This window comes from Myodes glareolus, chromosome 27, assembly GCF_982192425.1.
Source record: "Myodes glareolus chromosome 27, mMyoGla1.1, whole genome shotgun sequence".
Lineage (NCBI taxonomy): Eukaryota > Metazoa > Chordata > Mammalia > Rodentia > Cricetidae > Myodes > Myodes glareolus.
The window spans coordinates 34,394,177-34,416,252 of NC_142052.1; the positions used below are offsets into that span (position 1 = coordinate 34,394,177).

Sequence of the window (22,076 nt, forward strand, 5' to 3'; positions counted from 1 at the left end):
TCCAGTTGCTCTCTGGTGTCGTTCACCTCCAGTATTTCTGTTTTTATCTGGGTGGCCACTGCCTTGGTATAAGGAGGGCACTGAAGTTACCTACTATAATCACGTGGGAGTCATTGACTTAATTCTGGTATTAGCCATTGTATGAAATTGAGTGTGCCCAAGTTTAGAGGCTTTCAAATGAAAATCTCTACTCAGTGGATCAGAATGAAGCCATTATCTTTCTCTCCTCGGAATTGTTTGGCGTGAATTCTGATTTGTCAGATATTGAAGTAGTGACATCTCCTGATGCCCTCCTCCTATCTCCTTGCAATGCTTCTTCCCCTTTCTGTCATTTGAAGGCAGTATCTGTCCTTGGAAGCAAAGTGTGTCTTTGTAGACAGGAAATCGATGGATCCTGTTTTCTAATCAAATTAACTAACCTTTGTTTTTTGATTGGATAATTGACGCTATGAAATCTTATGCTTCTGAAATCTTATTGAAGTATGTGGATTGCTCATTTGTTTATTTCTGTTGCTTTTTTTCTTTGTCTTACTTTGCAAAAACATGTACCCTAGCAATATATATATATTTCCCTATGACATCTTGGACACAGTCATCTTTCAGGTCAAATAGTCCTTCCAGAATTTCCTATAAGACTGACGAGATTGGGCTTATATTTTTTAGTGCATTGTGATTGTGGGAGGTTTTCCTTTTTCATTCAGTTATGAATCATAGGTCTTTTTTTTTTAGGTAAAGTAATCTAGGTCAGCACCCTGTCTTCTTTTTCTCTGTATGCTATGTGTTTTAACTATGATATAATAATTTTTTTTGTTTTCTGTGTGCTTTTTATATAAGTAAGCATATCTTTTCATAGATTCAGGAAACTTTCTTCTATGATTTTATTGAAAATACTCTATATGACTTTGCCTGGAATTCCTCTATGCCCACAGTTTGCAGATTTAGACTCTTCCTGATGTCCCAAACATGCTTAATACTCCACTCATATTTTTTTATTATCATTTTCTTTGATTGATTAAATTCCTCTATCTTGTTGTCAAACCCTATTGCTCTATTTCTATATAATTCTTCTTCTTTGTGAACCTTATTGCTGAGCTATTTCTTAGGCTTACTGAATTCCTCTCCTTCGTCTTCATTTTAATTTTCTTCAGTATTTCTATCTCTTTATTGAATTTTTATTTCATATTGTCTTAGCTAAGGTTTCTATTGCTGTGATGAAACACCATGACCAAAACAACCTGGGGAGGAAAGGGTTCATTTCACTCACAGTTCCATATCAAAGCAGCGAGGGCAGAAGCTCATCCAGGGCAGGAACCTGAAGGCAGGCACTGATGCAGAGGCCATGCAGGCATGCTGCTCACTGGCTTGCTCCCCATTGCTTGCTCAGCCTGCTTTCTCATGGAACCCAGAATCACCAGTCCAGGGATGACACTGCCCAAAATGAACTCTCCCCCCAAAATCACTAATTAAGTAAATACCATTCAGTCGAATTTTTCAGGGGCATTTTCTTTATTGGTGTTTCCTGCTCTCTAATGGACTCTAGCTTGTGTCAAGTTGACATAAAACTAGCGAGTGCACATTTCACGGTTTCTCCTCACTTCATGTAGGTTTTTGTTTGTGTTTTCTTGGGCTTCAATCAGGAGTTTATTCCTCTCTCTTTTAAGCTTGTTGCTCTTTCAACTAGTTTATAATTGTTTTTTTGAATTCTTTATCTTGTTGTTTTCATAGAGACAATTACTATGGAATTGATAATTTGAGGAAACAACATCCTGCCTTAGTTGGTTTTAGTCTTTCTTTTGTATTATGTGTTTTTATTACGAGACCAGGGTTCTGGAGTTAGACTATAGCTGTGGCTTTTGATAGGAGTTTTGTCTCAGAGGGACAGATGGTGTTTAGATGGGTCCTAGGACCATCCAGTCAGTCCTTCCGCTAGATGAAAATCCCGAAGGAAGGGCAGAGAGGGATAGAGCAAGGGCTTCTAACCAGCTGCGTGGGACCTCTGCAAAGTCTGAAAATGGCAGCAGGTGGCAGGCAGAGATTGGGGTGAGAGTCTGGGGATGTGAGCTGAGAGGAGCAGGGAGGGGCAGAGGTCTTATTGTACCATGTTGTGTGGCTCAAGGGTCTCTGGGAAATAGTGGGCAGCAGCCAGGACTGATGGAAGTTCCAAGAGGTGAATATAAACATTTTTTATTGATAAATATTCTAATATATGGTAGTGAGAAATTATAAAATTAAGATATTTTGGGTAAATATGACCTAAAGTATTTAATTTTTTTCAAGGGGTTTCTGAAGTATGAATAATTCCTGAATTTTGTACCACAGGATTTTGTGTTGCTACGTAATATTAGTTGAATTTATTCATCAGAACACGCCCATCATCTACGATGTATTTCTAAGGTCACACACTAATGTTAAGCATCGTTATCAACAGCATTTCAGACAGGGGATCAACTTCAGAGGCCATGTAGCACGGTACACTGCTGTGATCTCCGTGCTCGGAAGGCTAAGGCAGGTGGAAAGCCATCACGGGCTGCATAGTGAGTTCCAGGCTATCTCGTCTGCATAACAGAACTGGCTCAAAACAAACCGTCAACACTACTGTTCTTGACTGTTCCATGTTAAAAGCTTTTTAGAACTTAAGCCTTGGGGGCTAAGGGTGACAGTGGTGGAGCGTGGTATACACTAGGCTCTGTGTTCAATCTCCAGGGCCCCCTCTCACCTCCGAACAGACAAGGTATTTGTTTATACCTTAAAGAGCAAAGTAAGAGCTTGCATGGATGGTAATTGACTTCCAGAAGAACCCACACAGATGCAGCATGCAACATTTTATCTAAACTTAGGACGGGATGAGGCTGAGAGCAAACTGTTTTCTATAGCAGTTGTGAACCTAGGCTCAGTCCTCAGCAACCACATCAGCCTAGTGTGTTTCCAGAACTGGGAAGAATCAGAAGTTCAAGGTCACTCTAGGCTAAATAGTGAGTTCAAGGCCAGCCTGGGCAACCTGAAGCCCTGACTTTAACGATATCATTTGTCCATCAGCTGCTGCTGGAATCAGAATGCTTTGGGCAATTTAGTTTCGGCAAAACCTTTTAAAAGGTTGCATATTTTACCCATGTATGTAGCCAACATGGACATAACTCACATGACCCCATGAATGTCCATACCGCACTCTTTTCTAAAACTAACTTGACTGATGTCCTAACTGTAGGAAAAGAAGAGAAGACGTTTGGAGCGTTTCCGATTCCTGTGACTGCGCCCTGCATCTTCTCTTCAATAGAAGACCCAAACTAAATATCTCAGCTTCTGTTTATCATCCGTTCTTTAATCTTTTCATTGACGTTGGTTTGTACATAATGCCACTGCTGTAATTTATAAATAAAAAGTTGCAATCCATATTTACTGTATAGTAGAATAGAATGGAGTTGCTTTTTTGGCTGAGACCATTTTAACAAGATTTTAATATAGTATTGTAACAGTGTTTTTAAAACATTTGTATAAGTTACATGTATGATATTCACAATATGTGGTTATTTTTATGCATAAGGTGAGTGATTGTTGATAACTTATTTCCTCGTGTTACTCTTGGTTTAAATATGTATGGCTGGAAATTAACTGAAGTACTATGTCACAATAAATTACCAGCTCAAACTTTATTTATATTTTTTAAGCGTAGTGAATTTGATACACTTCTTCCTTCATAAGTTTGATACTCTTTGCAGTGAATTTGAGATATAACATTTGCTAAAGATACCATTTTTTATGGAAAACATCTGGAGTAATTATAATTCGTTCAGGATCTCTAGTGTTGGTTTCAAAAGTTGTTGGATTCACAGAGCAAGAAACTCCTCTTACTTAATGACGAGAATCATCAAAATTAAGATGGAAACCCTTTATGGTACTGGTCCCTGTGGCTTCCAGGATAATTTTAGCGTATTCCAAAAGGAAATGAGGGGCAACTTGGGCGTAAAGTGCCAGGCCGGCACGTTACACCTGTTAGCGGGCATCGTTTGGAACAGCTGTCTTTTATTGTCAGTAAACAGATGCAGAACGCACTGGAATGTTTAAGGCAATATGTTAATCCTGCTTCTCCCTACTGACCGTCTCACAGGATAGTGATTAAGTATTGGCTCTGCAGCTGTCGTGGCAATTATAGCAGTGCTTAGTTAATTTCTTCTTCCCAGGCCCAAGTCTTCTAAAATTTTAGGAAATAATATTTCATCTCGAAGTGCCTTACCCTGTGGTTTATTTATACAAAGTCATTTCTCAGGACAAGTGACTTGAACATCGGGAAGAATTCCTGCATGGGAGATTCTTAAAAATACATTTGTAAATGAACGTTCTTTGACAAATAATATTTAATGTGCCTTAAATTGTTATTAATTTGTTCATGAATATAAAGTAAGTTTTGATGTGGTAACTTAAATTTTATTGTTGAAAGTTTCGATCAGGGAGTTGAAAAGGAAGTGAGTCTCATTAAGTATTTTTGAACCAACATGTCTAGCATTTTCTATAGAACAGTGACTTCACTCAGGCAGTACACCATGCAACTTTTTGATTTATAGTATAAATTTATAATATAAATAAAATTTATAATAACCTCCTTGTGATTTAATTATGCTTCAATTCTCATCATTTCACCTTGTCCCAGAATCTATTTAAAATCTCATGTAATTAGCAGTTTATAAACAATTTTAAAGATCATTTGCATTATCTGAAATTATTAATACTTAAATTTGCTTTTAATATGTGAGTTTTAGTTTATAAAACATGCTAATTGCATTATAATACTCTTGGTCTCATTTTTAGCTGAGGAATTTCAAGCCAGGAGACATGAAGCAAGTTGGCCAATGCCTTAACTCTAGGAGGTAGTGATGCTTGGGTCTGACCAGGGCATTTGAAACTTAGAATTCTTTTTCTTAACAACTGAGCGTTCTGTCTGTCGTTCCAGTTAGCATGAACTTGCTGTAGAATGGGCAGTGTCCTGGTTTTACCCACTCTCTGCACCCCAGCATGGTTAGTACACCATTAGATAGAATTGCGTAAAAGTAAAGTACAGGGAACAGTAAGACCTCCAGAGCTCCGTCTCTGATCACACAGCTCAGCCCCGCTGGAGTGCCCCCCACACAGGGGCGGGCACAGGGACCCTTCGAGCAAACACCTGAAACGCCCTGCTGAGACTGTCTCCTTTCCCCTGAGGGCACTTTGTGGGGGTGACCCACGATCCTGCTATCCTTCGGCCTCAGAACAAATGCTCTTTGCTTCAAGAGATCTCGAAGAGCAACATCATGTTCCGTTTACCTAGTCCCTGCTGTTTTGTTTATGCCTTCACTTAGAAATATTAGTTATTGCTGAAATTTGTTCTTGAAATGATTGTCTTCCATAGGGTATTACTGCTAACTGCATCAGTATTTCTTTTCTCATGTGTGAAATAGGAAAAGAACTGAGACTTGAATATACTCAGCTAATTAAACTGCTGCATAAAGTTCATGTGTGCTCGATTTTTTTTCTTCAGAAAGCAAAGACAAACAAACAAAAGCCCAAACTAAAAATCTAAAACCGCCTAGCTAGTCATTTTTGTGGAGGGCCCAAGATGCCCAGCTCCAGCATCTGCTTCCTGCCATGTAGTTTCCCTGACACTGACGAGATGCTTTTAGGATTAACTGGGATCAACAATGTCATGAAGTACTGCTGGAGGAAATTTAATACAAGTCCATTATGAGATACTCCTCTGGAGGGAAAATGTTCTTACATGCAAACTCCATGAAATAGCATAGGGGTAGAAAACATCTTATTTGCAGGAACTATTGTGAGAACTTTAAAGTATTATTTAGTTTTAAAATGAAAACAGTTCCATAATATTTCTGCTAAAGTTAATCAGCAATTAATAGTTTTTTCTCGGCATTACTATTTTTTAAATTGTGTTATATGTGTGTGTATTTGTGTGCATGTGCTTGTGTGTGTGTTGCAGGGGTGTGTACCTGTATGCACGTGTCTTTGGAAGGCAGAAATCAGCACTGGGTGTCTCCTGTCTCCCTCCACTTCACTTACAAAATGATGCACTATAGTGATATTTTATTTGTGTTAATAAATGAAGCTTGCCTGAAGACCAGAGTGCAAAGCTAGCCACATTAGTCAGTTATACAGGCCAGGCAGTGGTGGCACACACCTTTAGTCCCAGCAGCCACACTAGTTGGCCATAGAGACCGGGTGGTGGTGGTGCACACCTTTAATCCCAGCACTAGAGAGGAATATAAGACGGGAGGAGACAGGAACTCAGCGTCTCAGGTACAGTCTGAGGTTGGGTGGAGAGCATTGCAGTCTGCAGTCACTCCGAGGACAGGATCGTCCTTGTCTGAGCCTTGGTAGAAGAACTCCCTAGTGGCTTGGCTGTTGTGATTTTCTGATCTTCAGCTTGAACCCCAGAATCTGTCTCTGGGTTTTATTATTCGTACTACACGGGACTTAATATTCAGACTTAATAGTCAAACCATATAATGGTGTTTGATCAAGTGCATTCCCACTCCTTCCCTTCCAATTTTGCTCCGCCCCCTTACTTTCCCATCTCAACCATGGCTGTGTGCTCTGAGTGTCTCTGTCTCTAAACCTGCTGAATCCATTTAGTGCTGCCTGGATGCGCATGAACTGGGGCAAGGTAAGTCTCGCAGGGTCTGCATCCGGGAATAAAACGACTGTCCCTCACTAGCAGCCCAAAGGTCCTTAAAGACGGGCAGAGCTGCATGAACCCCTTCCCAGCCCCTCCTAGGATTTTGCTGGCCTGATCTGGTGCAAGTCCGTCCTACTTTGGAGAGAGGGTTTTTCACTGAACCTGGAGCTCCCCACTTTGGCTAGACTGGTTGCCCAGCTCCTGGGGCCCCTCCTGTGTCAGCCTCCCCAGGACTGAGATGGCAAGCTCACTTGCTGCACCTGGCTTTTGCTTGGATGCGGGTAGCTCCACGCAGGCACTTGTGTTCGTGCGCCAGGCATTTTGCCCACCTAGTCATCTGGAAGTTTCTAAAATTACTGTTTTATTCATGTATTGTCTCCAGTTGGTAACTGTAGCCTTTTGGTTGTTCTTGCCTTCTGATTTGAGACAGAGTCTTGAATTTGCTAACCTGGAATTTTCGGTTCTCCTGCCTCAGCTGGGTACTAGATTATAGACATATCACATTACACCCTCAGATTATTTTTATTAATATCTATATCTGAACACACAGAATATAAAACAAACAATAAAATGCCTATTTTGTATTACATACTACAAAATTTCCAGGAAGAATAAATTTGCTTTTGTTGTATACTTTTGAAGACTTTTGAAAAGTGAAACTTTTATTGTTGTTGTTGTTTGAGACAGGAATTCTCTGTGTAGTCCTGGCTGTCCTGGAACTCACTCTGTAGACCAGAACTCATAAAGATCCCCCTGCCTCTGTGCTATCACCATCCTACTGAAAAGTGAAACTTTTTGTATTGCAACAACTTAAATGCACATCCACCTGCACACAGAGGAATCCCTTGTGCCCCTTGCCCAGCCCCCTCCCCCCAGAGGTGCAGATGTAGACACATCACACATCACGGCAATACTGTATCAGAGCCGGGTTCCACTGACGTAGAAGGATACTGGCTCGAACTTGGCTTCTTCCTCCCGTTCTTTTTCCGATTTTTGTTTGTTTGACTTCTGTTTTTTCTTGTTGTCGCCTGTCTTTATTTTGTACTGTCTTTGTTTCAGTCCTATCCTCTCCTTTTCTGGGGAATAGTGTGTAGAATTCCTATCAACCTTCCTTCGTTCTTTGGTAGACTTCCACAAAGCTAGATTATGTAAGCTATCTATATTTTGTTTGGGATGATTTGGTTTTTTGATTACAGGACTGTTCAAATCATGTATCTTCCACGGAGTGAGCAATGATTTTGCGCACATCAGGATGCAGACACACTCGGGGTTTGGCCTGTATGCTCATGGGGTTGGAGACTTACAGTTTCTTTCCTTATCAGTTCTCCTTGTCAATTTTGCTATAGATTTGCTGATTTTATTGACCTTTTGAAACAACCAACTCTTACTTTTTTTTTCAATTTAATTTCTACTTTTGTCTTTGATATATCTTCTTGTTTGGGGACTTTAAAAAAATCTTGGATTTTCAGAGGGCACCAAAGATGTGAGTGTGCGACCCACTGCTGGACTTCTCCGGGCTGTGTTTCCCTCTTCTCAAGTGGGCACATTTAACTGTAGGGGTTACTGGGTCAGCACTGGCCTAGCAATGTCTACCTATTTTGATACATTATTCTCTTATTTGGTTTAATGCAGTTAAACTATTTATTTTTTGTTTAAGACTTTTCTTGTTATTTTTCTGTTTCCTAGTTTGGTTATACTATATTTGAAGAAAACATGATATATCAATTTAATTCTTTGAACTATTGGGGAATTTTTACAGCCCATTGACAGAATCTCTCTTGACAAACATTCTGTGACCACATGGATAGAGAATATATATATATATATATATATATATATATATATATATATATATATATATATATATATATATATACAGGAAAGAATATGCCCAAAAGAGTCTTCTTGGTCAATGACAAACACACACTCAGTGCTAGTTCCCACAAGACTGCATCATCTCATGACTTTGTAGGCACCTTAATCTGTGATGTTCATTAACCAAGCCACAAAACTGCAGAGCAAGCGTTTCTCAGAACAAAACCTCATCATTAGCCTGACTGTATTGAGTAGATTCTGTTCATTCATTGTATCCTTCAAACATTGCATAGCTGTGGGCCTTTTGTCTAGTTTTTCAATGGTTGAGAGGTTCGAAGTCTTTGATTATAATTGTGATTTGTCTTTCTCTTTGAGCTATGAAGGTTTCTTTCCTTAAATATACTGAAGTCCTATGGTTACACAAGCCTTTCACATTGCTATGTGATCTTTGTGGATGACCTTTTCAATCCTAACGTAGTATCTTAGTTAGGGTTTCTATTGTTGTGAAGAGACACCATGAGCATGGGGCTGTTATAGAGGAAAGCATTTAACTTTCCTCTATTAAGGTGGTGGCTTACCATTTGAGAGTTTAGTCCATTGTCATCATGGTGGGGAACATGGTGGCTGGGAGTTTGGTGGAGTGCGGGCAGACATGGCGCTGTAGAATTCTACATCTTGATACAAAGGCAACAGGAAGTGAACTGTCTCACTGGGCATGGCTTGAACATATATGAATCCTCAAAGCCCCCCTCCACAGGGACACTTCCTCCAACAAGGACACATCTACTCCAACAAGGATACACCTCCTAATAGTGTCACTCCCTTTAGGGTCCATTTTCTTTTAAACCACCACATGGGAATGTAGATTTTCTTTGCCCTGAAGTTGTAATCCTAATGTAACTAGCCTGCCATTTTCTTACTGTGTTGACATAATGCCTTTTATGGCCTTTTGCTTTCAACAGGCCTATCTCATTTATATTTTAGCCTTGTTTCCATTATACAGCATACAGTTGTGCGATGGTTTTGTCTCACTTATTCTTTGAGATGTGATATCCTGATGCCGCCTCTGTTAGTGTCTAACTCATGAGACTGAGTGATCCTTCTGCCTCTGTTGCTGGAGTACCTGAACTGCAGGCATGTGCCATTCCACCTTGCTTTTATTTTTCTAAGTAGTATGTAATTACATGTATTTGTGAGATGCAATTTGTTGTTTTCATATAAATATGTATGTGTAATGGCTGAATCAATGTAATGAACCTCCCCATCTCTCCAAACACAGCTCCTTGTACTGGAACATTCAAAGCTAATTCTTCTATCTATTCGTTATATATCATACTTTATTGTTAATTGTAGCAATTATGTGCAGCCCAATGCCAAAACTTATCCTTTCTTGTTATTTGTAATTTTGTGTCTTTTATCTTTCCTATCCATTTCCCCTGCATAGCCTCATGTTCTCTGGTAGTCTCGGCACAAAACTGCTGTTTTTAGATACTGGAGTATAATGTTTGTCTCTGCATGCCTGCTTATTTCACTTAACGTAGTGACTTCCAAGTTTATGCATACTATTGCAAATTGTGGGTTCTATTTTTCACAGCTGAATGATAATCATATTGTATATGCACATTTCATTTCATTTATTCACTCATCTTGTGATGGACACTAAATTTGATTTAAATTTTAGTTGTAATAGTAAACAATACAATGGAGATACAGTGGTGAAATTGATAGATCACACTATAGTTACTTTTTTAAAATTTCTTGGGGATTTTTCATGCATTTTTACCATATGGGCATCCTAATTTTAATTCCTATCAATAGTTTGTTAAGAGTTTCCTTTACCTACAGCCTTGCCAGTGATTGTTACCTCTGCCTTTTAATACTGGTCATTTTAGCTAGAATAAGGCAGTCATTTCATTGTTGTTTTGATTTGCATCCTCTGATTATAGATGTTGGAAATTTTTATACACTGAAGGATGTTCTTATGCTCTTTCCTATATTCAATTTTTCTGCTGATATTTAAGTCATGTTATTTAGGGTTTTGCTTTTGAGCTGTTTGACTGTTTTTTAAATATATATCCTATACATATTATCCCATTGCCAAACGTTTAAGGAGAAAATATAAATAGCATATGGGAAGTAGGAAAATTCATAGAAACCTAGGCAATCAAAGTTATGAAGAAATGCAAATCTGGAAACATCTATAATGAGCAAAGAAACTTAACTGACAAGCTAAATCTTGTTCTAAAGAAAACACAGTTGCAGTAGATATGATGTTGAACGCCCCCTCACCCCACCAAAGTTTCAGGTTTTAGAGGTTTGACACCCAGAGAGACACTATTAGGAGCAGGTAAAGTCTTAAAGAGGTTATATTGTGTCAAGTGTCTTTGGGGAATCGAGATCATCAGGAAGTGGGGGGAGAGAGGCTGACTTTTCCTCATTGCTTCTGGGCGTGCCCTTACCCATATTCCCTCCCATTTCCACTCAGCTCCTCACTCGAGGCCAACTCAATGTGTCTGCCCAACCTTTCGCTCAAACCTCAAAACTGAGTTGGTTTATCTTTTCATAAGACAACTGTTGCAGGTAGTCCATCATCATATCAGAAGGCTAATTCACAGAACAACGGCTTTGCCAATAAATTGTAGCGGATATTTAAAGAATTCCCTTCGGCCCTCCAATGTAAAACAGAAAAGAAAGAAATGCTTCCTCATGAACATTTGGGTCGTCTTCGCACCGTTCCACCTTTAGTGTATGTGCTGCCGAGGTGAACACAAGACAGAAACACTTCCCACTAAATGGGGCCATCATTACCATGATACCAAGGGCATCCAAAGATGTTTGTAACACACTACAGGCGGTTTGAATATATGCAAAACTGCTCATTAACATATACTAGAAAACCAGCTATAGTAGCTTGTTGGGAAGACTTAAGACCTGGGAATGTAGCTTGTTTAGTAAAGTGAGTGCTTGCCTAGAAAGCACAAAGCTCTGAGTTCCATCCTCAGCTCTGCATACATCTGACAGGGCGCTACAAACCTGTATCTCAGAACTTGAGAAGTGGAGGTCAGAAGATCGGAAGTTCAAGCTCATCTTCAACAACATAGCCAATTCTAAGGTGGTCCGGAACTTGTCTCCAGGGAAGCTCTTGAGAGCTTGTCTCAGGAAGAAAAATACAAGGCCAATGGCTAAACGCTATTGGCAGGTGGAATTGATCACAATGCAGTGATTGAACGGAGAATACGGTTAGGGCAAGGGAGACAGGAGACAGGACAGTGGATGAAGTACGCGTTCTACAGGTGTGACGACCCGAGTCTGGATCTTCAAGGTCCACATAAAGCCACACGTGATAGCATACAGTTGTGGCAGGCTATCTGATCACACTGGGACCCCTGAGACTGCACTGTTTACTGGAAAAACCTGTTTCTCGTTGTGGCGCAATTCAGCCCTAGCACATACCTTTCATCCAAGAGCCTTCTGCTTGAATATTGTAAGCGGAAGTCAGCCATAGGTCAAAAGCAAGGAAACTAGTTGACAGGAAGAAAAGATAGAGAGTAAGAGGGAGTCAGAGGGAACGGATAGAGAGATGCACAGGAAGTAAAAGGGAGGGACATTGAACTTGAGGAGTTTTATTTGAGATGGGTAGGAGAAAGGTCTTGTTTCTTGGATGTCAGTGGAGGAGGAAGGTCAGCCAGGTGCTGTCTCTGCCTCTCTGGGCTAGCAGGTTTTCACTCCAGTATCCAGCTCCTGCATCTTTATTGGTAAAATCAAACAAATCGAGGTTTTGTTAAAACTAACATACATTCCGTACTCCCAGTACTCCAATAATAAATGGTGTCCATGTGCCGGTGGGTTATTTCAGTAGAGGCAATCCCTTGGTAAAGCACAGCAGAGAACAGATAGACCTTAGAACTGGATTGAGGGAGGAGGCCAAGACTGTTCCAGTTAGAGCAGGTTCCACAGATCAGCTGCATTAGAGGTATGCAGATACAACATATCCTCACTCATTAGCAGATACAAAAGACAGGTTGGAGAGGCAAACACAGGTTATACCATGTTCAGACATTTTCTACTTAATTGCTTTTTTTACTTAGAAAAAAGTTTTCATACAATATATTTTGATTATACTTCTCCTCGCTCCAACTCCTCCCAGGTCCCCACTACCTCTCCGCCCTGTTCTTTTCTAAATATAAAAATAAATTTTAAATAAATAAAAGTAAAAAATAAACAAAAACTAAAAAGACAAAACCTACCAAAATAAAGGAAAAAGCACACACATAACCATAGAGTTTGTTTTGTGTCGGTCCGCTGCTTCTGTGCATGGGACACGCCCAAGAGTGTGGTTGATATACTAGTGTGTGACTTCATTGGAGAACAACGACTTTCCCTTTCCCAGGAGGTACCAGTCATAGGGGTGGGGGTTTTGTGCCCACTTCCCTTCTCTGTGCAGGGATTTTGTCTGGCTTGAGTAGGTCTCATGCATGCTGCCACAGTCTCTGTGAGTTCACATGGGTGTCAGTCCTGTTGTGTGGGAAAGTTGCTTTTCCTTGTTGCCATCCACTTTCATGTTGACCTGTGACCTTTGGGGGAGGAGTTTGATAAAGACACCACATCAAGGTCTGAACACTGCAGAGTTGCTTACTCTGTGCACATTACTCTATGTTAATTACCATCTACTTCAAGAAGAAGCTTCTCTGAGGATGGCTGAGCAATGTATTTATCTATGGATATGTGCCACTAAGAGATATTTTGTTGTTAAGTTCATTTAGTAAAATAATAGTAATAGGTTTTGCCCCAGGGCCCGTGACCTATCTAGTCTCAAGTACTTGGATACTTCAGCAGTGTCAGGTATGGATTCCATCTCATGACAGACCTTAAATCCAAATTTTAAGAGTGATTGGTTACTCCCATAATGTCTGTGCCACTATTGCACAAGTATATCTTACAGGCCAGTCACTGCTGTAGGTTGCAGGGTTTGTAGATGACTGAATTGATTCTGATCACTATTGGTTTTTCAAATTTTTCCTAACCACTAATATTTCTTTATAACATACAAGTCAATACTTAAATGCTCTTCTAAGTTGCTCTTTCAATTTGTGTTTATGCACAGAGCAGCCAAAACTGATTTGCCCGTGCTCCCAGTGGAGATCAAGTGAAGCCACACCCTGCTTCTTGGTACAGATTTTATATATATCTATCACACATACACACACACACACTACTTTTTGGCTTTTATGTGTCATGCTTTTTGTTTATTTCCTTTGCTTTACTTTTTTTAATGGTCTTGCTCTTTTAAATAGTCCCAGTGCATATTATGTAATTTCTTTCCAATGTTCATAAGCGCAAATAGACTATGACGCACTTTATAGAGCAAACAGATGCTCTTAGTGGTGAGTTGCATGCCGGCAAATAAAAAACTGTCTTAAGTAAAGTCTGTTAAAACAAGCGCTTTTTTTCTATTGGTGGGATTGGGATCTGAACTTACAGACTTACATATGCTAACAATGTGCATGGGGAGCTCCGAAGATGGGTTTGCAGGTAAGAGTGCTTGCTGCTCTTCCAGAGGACTGGAGTTGGATTCCCAGCATCCCAGCTCCAAGGAATTCACCATATCTTGCCAACAAGTTCATTAGCACACGTAGTATACACACAGACACATACGTGGCATAAATTAAAAATAAAAAAAATATGTGTTGATGTCCAATAACTCGCAGGGTGCTATCCCTGTATGTCTTCTCAGAATATAGCCAGGAAGACTGCACACTAATTCCACATCCGTGTGTCTTACAGAACATAACTATTTCCAGTCACAAGAGGCTTGAAAATAAATGTTAAAAATGAAGCAGGGAGTGATGAAATGAATTCCAGGGATTTTGGAAACAGGATATAGACTGGAAAGCCAGGAAAATGTGCATCGCTAAAGCCTTTATTTCAAGAAGAAAGGCATTGTCTCTGTTTTCAAACATTCTTAAGAGATGAAGAGGAGAAAAGTTTATTGGATCTGATGGGAACCACATTTTTTTTTTTACTTCATTCTGAGCATAGTTTTAGGAAATTATGGTGGAAACTTGATTTTTATACTGACTTAAGTAGATTTTAATGAAGAAAATTCTGATCTGAAATAAATAAATTTCAAGACTATTAAACAATAAATTTCATTAAAGAATAAATAGATTATTCCTTCCCAAATTTTGTATGAAAATTTTGTTGGTAGGATTATTCTTTAGGCAGAGTCTCACGATGTAGTTCAGGCTGTCCTCATATTCCAAATTCTCCCACTTTAGCATGTGCTACCCAGAGAAGTTAAACATCTTCGTTTATTGTTAACACTTAGATGATCATAGAAATGCAAAATGTTTGGTATGTTTCTCTTGATTACTTTTCTAAGTATGAGCCCACTAAAGCCCATTTTCCGTGGGGCTTTTCATTTCACTCTAATGATGATGACAACTTCTTCGTTCCTTAGGGAGAAAGAGAGAAAGCATTTGTTTCTAATGCTTATCTCAGTGACTCTGCTTTCTAAAATGCTTGCTTGCTTTTATTCGGCACTTAGGCCAAACTCTGAACTCTTTTTCTTTGCTGATAACTTAAAAGCTTTGGGAGTCTTTACTGTATCCCACACTTTGATCACATAGTGATCATTTTGTTTATAGAATGACAGACTTTTCCTTATGAAAATAAAATTCAGGGCTGGAGCTATGGCTCAGGAGTTAAACACTGCTGTTCCAGAGGATCTGGGTTGGATTCCCAGCACACATGGTGACTCACAATTGTCTGTAACTCCAGCTCCAGGGGACTCAGTGCCCTCTTCTGGCCTCCATGGGCACCAGGAAAGCAAACAGCTCACAGATAAACATGAAGGCTAAACAATCATACACATTCACAATTTTTTAGAATGAGATTCATAGTTAGCCATTCACATTGTAAGGTGAAAAACTATAGTAATGGGTAGATCCTTCATGAATACCTTTACATTTATAAAGAGATTTTTGGTGAGATTAGCATTATGTGCTGGTGTCTTTCTTTTGAAGCTTCAATATAAGATAACAGACTTCGAAAAAAGTCGCAAAAACAATACTTAAGAGTTTGTATATATGCCAATCATGTTCTTTAAAAGTCCCTCATTTGCTTTATTGTTGCCTTGACTTTAAGTGGTCTGTTTGAAGTGTTTACACACAAGATGCCCTTTAGTCTCTAAAACTGTCAGCATGCATTTCTTGAAGAACAGACTTCGATGATGTCTAGTGCAATCATCAGGGTTCAACATTCACTGAGCACCTTTGCCCAATCGGTAAGCCTGTATCACGCATCGCACTGGCAGTGGCTACACGTGCTATTTAAACTAATACAATTAAATAGAGACTCACCCCCCACCAATAGCTATGCATCAAGCACCCTATAGTCCAGTGGCTCTTTTATTCTAGAGCACTCTCACAAAATGCATCCATCACTAAAGACACGATCTAGATGTTCAAATTGTACCAGCCTCCAACAAACGTCTTTTATATCAAAGAAAAAAATCCACCGAATGATCACATTACAGTTAGTTATGCAGTTCCTTGAGTAGACTTCAACACAATTGCTTTTCAAAATTAAGATGTCTCTTTTAGGACATTGCTATTTTTAGAGTCACAGGCCAGTTAGTTCATGGAATGCCCCTCTTCTGGAGCTTTGTCTTGGAATATGTCAAGACTGCTTAGTTTCTAGGCAATCATTGCTTCATCCTCTGCTGAGCACTACATGTGAAGGCCTGTGAAATGGGTTTCCTAATTACTCTTCCTGTCTGGTTTCTCAAGAGGGAGTTATGGAAACTATTTTTTTCCTCTAAAGTCAGTATCTTTGGAGGAGCTTGACTCTGTGAACATGGTCTCTGAGACGTTCATCTGTGGGGTTTAGTATCTACTGATAATCCTAGCTGAAATAATTATATGGATTTGTGAAATAGTATTTTTTCTTTTTTTTGGATTTTTAAAATATTAACTTAGATTTATAAAACATTTTAAAGAGTTGTATATCCTTCACGCAAATTTTTATTTATTCTTGTTGAGAATTATATATATATAATTTACATCTCTTTCTAGTTCCCTCTCTTCCCTCCCATGTATCCTCAAGTTCATGGCTATAAACATAATCTTCTAAGTCCAATAGTGTTTAGGGTTCATATGTATTTAGGGCTGACTTCTTGGGATTGGCTAACACGTGAGGCTCTTCCCAGGAGATTACTGATTCTCCTTCCTGCAGAAACCATCAGTTGCCTGCAGTTCTTGTCGGGTGAAGATCTACGAACATTCCCCCCATCTGTGTTGGCATGTTAGTTGGTGGTGTCGGTTTTTAGGTCTTGTTTAGGCAACCATATCGCCGAGATTTCTTAGATACAGATTCCCTGTCGCATACAGAAGACACCATCTTGCAGCAAATGTCCCACCCTGATCCTCCAGCTTCTACACTCTTTCTGCCCACTCCTCCGTGATGCTCCTTGAGCCTTAGATGTAGAGTTTGCGTAGTAAATAAGCCAACTTGGGTTGGGTACCCATGGGCAATTGTTCTCCGGATTTGGCCTGTTGTAGTTTTAATTGTACTGTTTAGAAAATAGAAGCTTGATATGGATATACTATTGTTGACTAATTTACATACATTCTTTATATCTTCAAATACTACCTGTCATAGTAAAAGCAAAAACGTTCAGAGCATTGCTGTATGTCCACCTGGTCCCATTTTAGTGAGAATTACTTAGTGGTTGTGCTTTTTTTCAGTCCCCTTCAATTTGGGATAATTCTTCAGTCTTTGTGCTTGTTTGGTTGGTTGGGTGGTTGGTTGATTTCTCAAGAAACGGTTTCTCTGTGCAACAGCCCTGACTGTCCTGGAATTCACTTTGTAGACCAGGCTGGCCTCAAACTCACAGAATAACAAATGTTCACTTCCCATCTTCCAAATCCTAACATTTTATTGAAATCCTATTCCCTTCTCTTGTGTTTACCTCCATTGGTAGACATTCCTGGATTTTTCCATTCTGTGGTCAAATTCCATTACTATCATGAGTTCATTGGATGCTGTATTGTCTCAGATTTAACCAATGAGAACCTACTGATTTTGTGGTTCCGGTTGTGGACATGGTGTCTGATATAATGTAAGAGTGTTGCTTCACATTTGTTACATCACTTAAAGATGTAGAAATAGAGATGTAGTAGAAATACATTCGGTCCTATAATCCCAGCACAGGGAAGGACTGGGTATTGCACAGCTACCAATCCTGACTATGGGAGACTCTGAAATTAAAAGTGGCGTGAATCATTCTTTGTCATTTCTTTAAGCTATCTTAAAGGTATTTAAACTATTTGAATTCCACTTCAAAAAGCAAAAATAATTTGCCAAGTCATTACACACACACACGATAATATCTAGAGATTATTTTATATCTCATGCCCAATTACTGAGAATACAATCTCCTCTTAGATACTGGGAATCCAGCTTCAGAGCCTTGTGCAGGGCAGGTAAGGGTTTCCCACTGAGTTCTGTTTCCAGCTCCCAGGATGCTTTCACTGGCTCCTTATGCTACTGCTTGTGGTGGAGGAAGTTCACTGGTATTCAGTTTCTAAATGATCTTAGCCTCCAACCACTGTTTGTGCTTTCAGTGTCGTTACGGACAAGAGTCTCCACTAATGTCAGTGCAGAGATGGGACATGGGCAACATCTGTAAAGGCAAGTTGTGTGCCACCTGCCTGCCACTGCATCTGGCTTGGTAAGTCTGTGCCACATGCCTGCCATCACATCTGGTATGATAAGTCCGTGCACATGTCTGCCATCGCATCTGGCATGATAAATCTGTGCACATGCCTGCCATCACATCTGGAATGATAAGTCTGTGCACACGTCTGCCATCACATCTGGCATAAGTGCTCAGTGGGTATTTTTTGAATAAAGGATGATCAAGGCAGAGCTGACCTCTCTATTTCTGATATTTCCTAATAATCCTTTTAGCTTATTGTTCACTTATTCATTTTTCACATGTGGGCTCTGTTGACTTTGGACAGCAATGTCTGAATAGCTATAGTTACCGAAACATTTCCAAGTTGTTTTCCGTGGGAAAATACATGAGTTGAAATTTTCACAATGAAAAGGGGATTTCATGTATGAAGATCAAGTTGGATTCTTTCTTGTGCCTTGATCATAGAAGGTTTGACATCTCATGTGTGTACTGTGAACCTTTTGGAGAAGGGAGAACACCCAGCATTTGAAACTTTCTCAATGATAACCCCCTTTCCTCAGGCCCAAGGGGCTGTGGAACACACTGGGGTAAATGAATTTCTGATCACTGGAAGTTGCTGGTCTCCTTTAGTTTGAGTCCTTTTGTTATTAGTTTTTAGTATTCTAACATATCCCAGTCTTTAATATTTAGTCTTTCCAACACTCACATGACTTTCCTTTCTCCCAAAGACAGGCAGCTTCCACCCAGCTCAAACCCGCGTACCTCAGGATGTTCATTGATTTCTTGAAAAGCTGAGCTCATGAATTAGAAATGACCCCAAGAAGATTACTCATCGAAACATTTGTCAGTCGCTTATCAAGGGTGTTTAATACAGTTTCCCTAAAATCTCTAAATTCTTGAAGATACACTCTGCATCCTGGTAGATGCTTCATAATCTACTAGAGAAAAGTAGCTGGAAATTTCAAACATTCGGGGAATGTTGAGTCAGTCACCTAATGACAAAGCTATACAGAGTCAGAAAAATGTCCATAGAAATAGAAGCCGGAAGGAGCTGTATAAATAGCAGTGGGAGAGGAGGGCATTCCTCCTGAGCTGGAACAGCGCATTTTCTGCGTGTTGCACATATTGCTAAGCCGTCTCCACACACATTCCCACTTACGTCACTTGTAAAAAACTTCCCAGGCTCACATTCTGGAAACCGGACAGAGCTGTCACGAACAGATGCAGATGCCGTGATTGTAATTGGCTCTTCCTCTCATTTTCTGGCTCATGCATCATTAATAATTGTTTTTCTCCACTTTCGCCTGACACATCGGAAAAGCTTCCTTTCATAGAGTGCTCTGCTGATTGACTTGTCCGGAGCCACTGCATCGTGAGATGCGGGTTTAGCAGCATCTCTATTTGGACCTAGAATTTTAAGCATCTTTTTCACATTTCTGTTGATTTTAACATTTTTTTTTTAAAAAAAACTTTAAGTTTCTAAGTTTCCCTGTGTATTTTCAGAGAAGGACATTGATTTTAAAAATCATTCCTTTTCCTTGTTTTATGTTTCCTATCACCAATAACTTCTTGTTTGAAAAATAGGTCTTATGGGATAGAATGTCACAATTCATGCCTTTCTTAAAAGTGATGAATAAGTCTTGGTGGGACCTCAAAGACTAACAGAACTAAATTTTCTCATTATTTCTGTCTGGTAAGGTTTGGTAGGCAGATATTCTACCACTGAGCTCTATCCCAAGCCTGACTGATAAGGTTTCCCAACAAAATCATTCAAATAACTATCACATTCCATAGCAGGACAAATACAGGTGAATCTCTAATGGGCTTAAAGGGCCAAAGACTTTAACCCCATGCATAGTGCATGTTCATTTTCAGTTAGCATAAACTAGACCTGAAAAATCCTAATCTGTGAACAACCACAACGATAATAGTTGTGATTATTTTTAAGTTTTATATAAATGGAGACTACAGTACTTACTAACGAAGGAACGATTTTTAATTTTCTTTTTCTTGAATTGGATCTTTTCATTAAAAGACTGACATACAGGGCAAGGACCTGCATTGCATTGTTTGTTGGGAAGAAACCGAATGAGCTGTGAGGGACGTCACTCAGAGTGCAGAGATATTTAGGACTGACCCGTGTGACAAAAAAGATACAAAATAAATCAAGAAATTCTAGGGGAAGGTTATTCAAAATGAGACAGACCCATTTTTAAGCTAGGGACAAGAGATTTAAATATCCTTTTAAAGATTTTTTCACTTAACCTTAAATAGGAACTTATTGACAATATTAAACTGGTAAAATTAAAAAACTTAATCTAGAGTAAGAAGTACATAATAAGTCGGTGTTTTGTAAGCACAAGACGGCTCAAGCAGTTAGATGCGATGACCGCAAACCAAATTGGCAAGTTTAGGGGTGAAACACTATCGGGGCTGCTTATAGTAGAGGTTTGAAATCTGTAACCACTTCATAACAAAGATTATGAAATATCTCAATATTTCTTTGCTCAAAGAAGAGAAAATCTTCATAGTCACATTCTCTATATAATAAGTTCTAGGACTGTTAACTGAGTTGTTAGCAGTGTGACTACGTTGAAAGCCCAAGGTAAGCAGCCTGCTGCATGGGTTTTGCAGCACCAGTGCCTAGCTCTCACCCCTGTGACCTTTTGGTCTTTTCTATCACAGCACAAACAACCATCTGCTAACCTTGAGTAACCACTGGCCTGCCCCCATGACAAGGCAGAACAATTATGTGATCTCTTGATCATTTCTTTTGAACATTTGCTCTTTTGGAAAATGCTGGGACTCTTAAAAATCACTTTATATTCCAATGTTTTAAAATAACAATTTTATAGTAGAAATATTTTTGAAATAAAAATTAAAATTTTTAAAATATGTCGCCACATTTTCATGTTTCTTTTAGATGCCAATAGTAATTTTCTGAAAGTCATAAATTTATATGACTGTGTTAGGTTTGTGACTATTCACAGACACAATGTTTTGAATATAAATGTATTGTATTCCTGTTAGTCATGTGAGCCAGTGTTGCTTTTCATAATTTGATTTGATACAATTTTTCCATCACTTTATTAATATCTGGGTTCTGAGTCAGTAATTGTAGACTTTGAGGGTGTCCAAGGTCATGAGTATTCTGTTACTCAAGGATTATTAAACATTTTCTGTTAAAAGATTAGACAGTAATTTTCTGGCTTTTGGGGCCAGAAAACAAAATTCAGAATATTATGTAGACATTTATATAACAAAAGAAAAAAATAAGAACGTGTTCACCAATGTTTTACTGATAGAGTTCAATTAATAAACATACATACAAGTAATGTTGTAAAGACTGAGTAGACTGTGTTTATGTATTTAGGAATATATATGTATATACATATATGCATGCAATAACAATGAAAAAGGGGCATGAATTTGAAAGAAAGGAGGTATACAGGAGGGCTTGGAGGGAGGAAAGGGAAGCAGGAGATGATGTAATTATAATCGCGAAAAATAAATAATTTAAACATCATCTTTGTGACTTAGCAATACAGTGGAAAGTACTGCCAATCAAGAAAAAGAAATCATTGACCACAACAGTGAGCTGCAACACATGCTACAACATACCACGCGTACCTACAACACACAACAGGTGACATGCAACCTTTCATGAACATCGCGTGAGTGGAAGAAACCTACACAAATCTACATAGTATTTCCTTCCAATGACAAATTCTGGAAATACAAGGTGGGTAGAGTCACAGAAGACTGTGGTTGCCAGGTACTAGGAGTGGAAGAGGGCAAAGATAACCAAAGGACCTACCTGCTGGCTGTTAGAAATAGTCTGTACGTGGTTGTAATACTGGTTGCACACGGGCTTAATGGATTCGTTTTGTCAGCTGTTTC

The 22,076-nt window shown here is 39.2% G+C and overlaps 1 protein-coding gene across 2 annotated transcripts in view; it reads left to right on the forward strand.

Annotated features, from left to right (window-relative positions):
* Positions 1–3,650, forward strand: part of LOC146889373 (uncharacterized) — a 32,737-nt gene extending 29,087 nt beyond the window's left edge. For both annotated transcript variants that reach the window (XM_087902344.1, XM_087902345.1), the window contains one exon: positions 3,206–3,650. In XM_087902344.1, the coding sequence (XP_087758470.1) occupies positions 3,206–3,288 (83 nt within the window). In that variant the 3' untranslated portion in view covers positions 3,289–3,650. The remainder of the gene's footprint in view (positions 1–3,205) is intronic.
* The last annotated feature ends 18,426 nt before the right edge of the window (positions 3,651–22,076 follow it).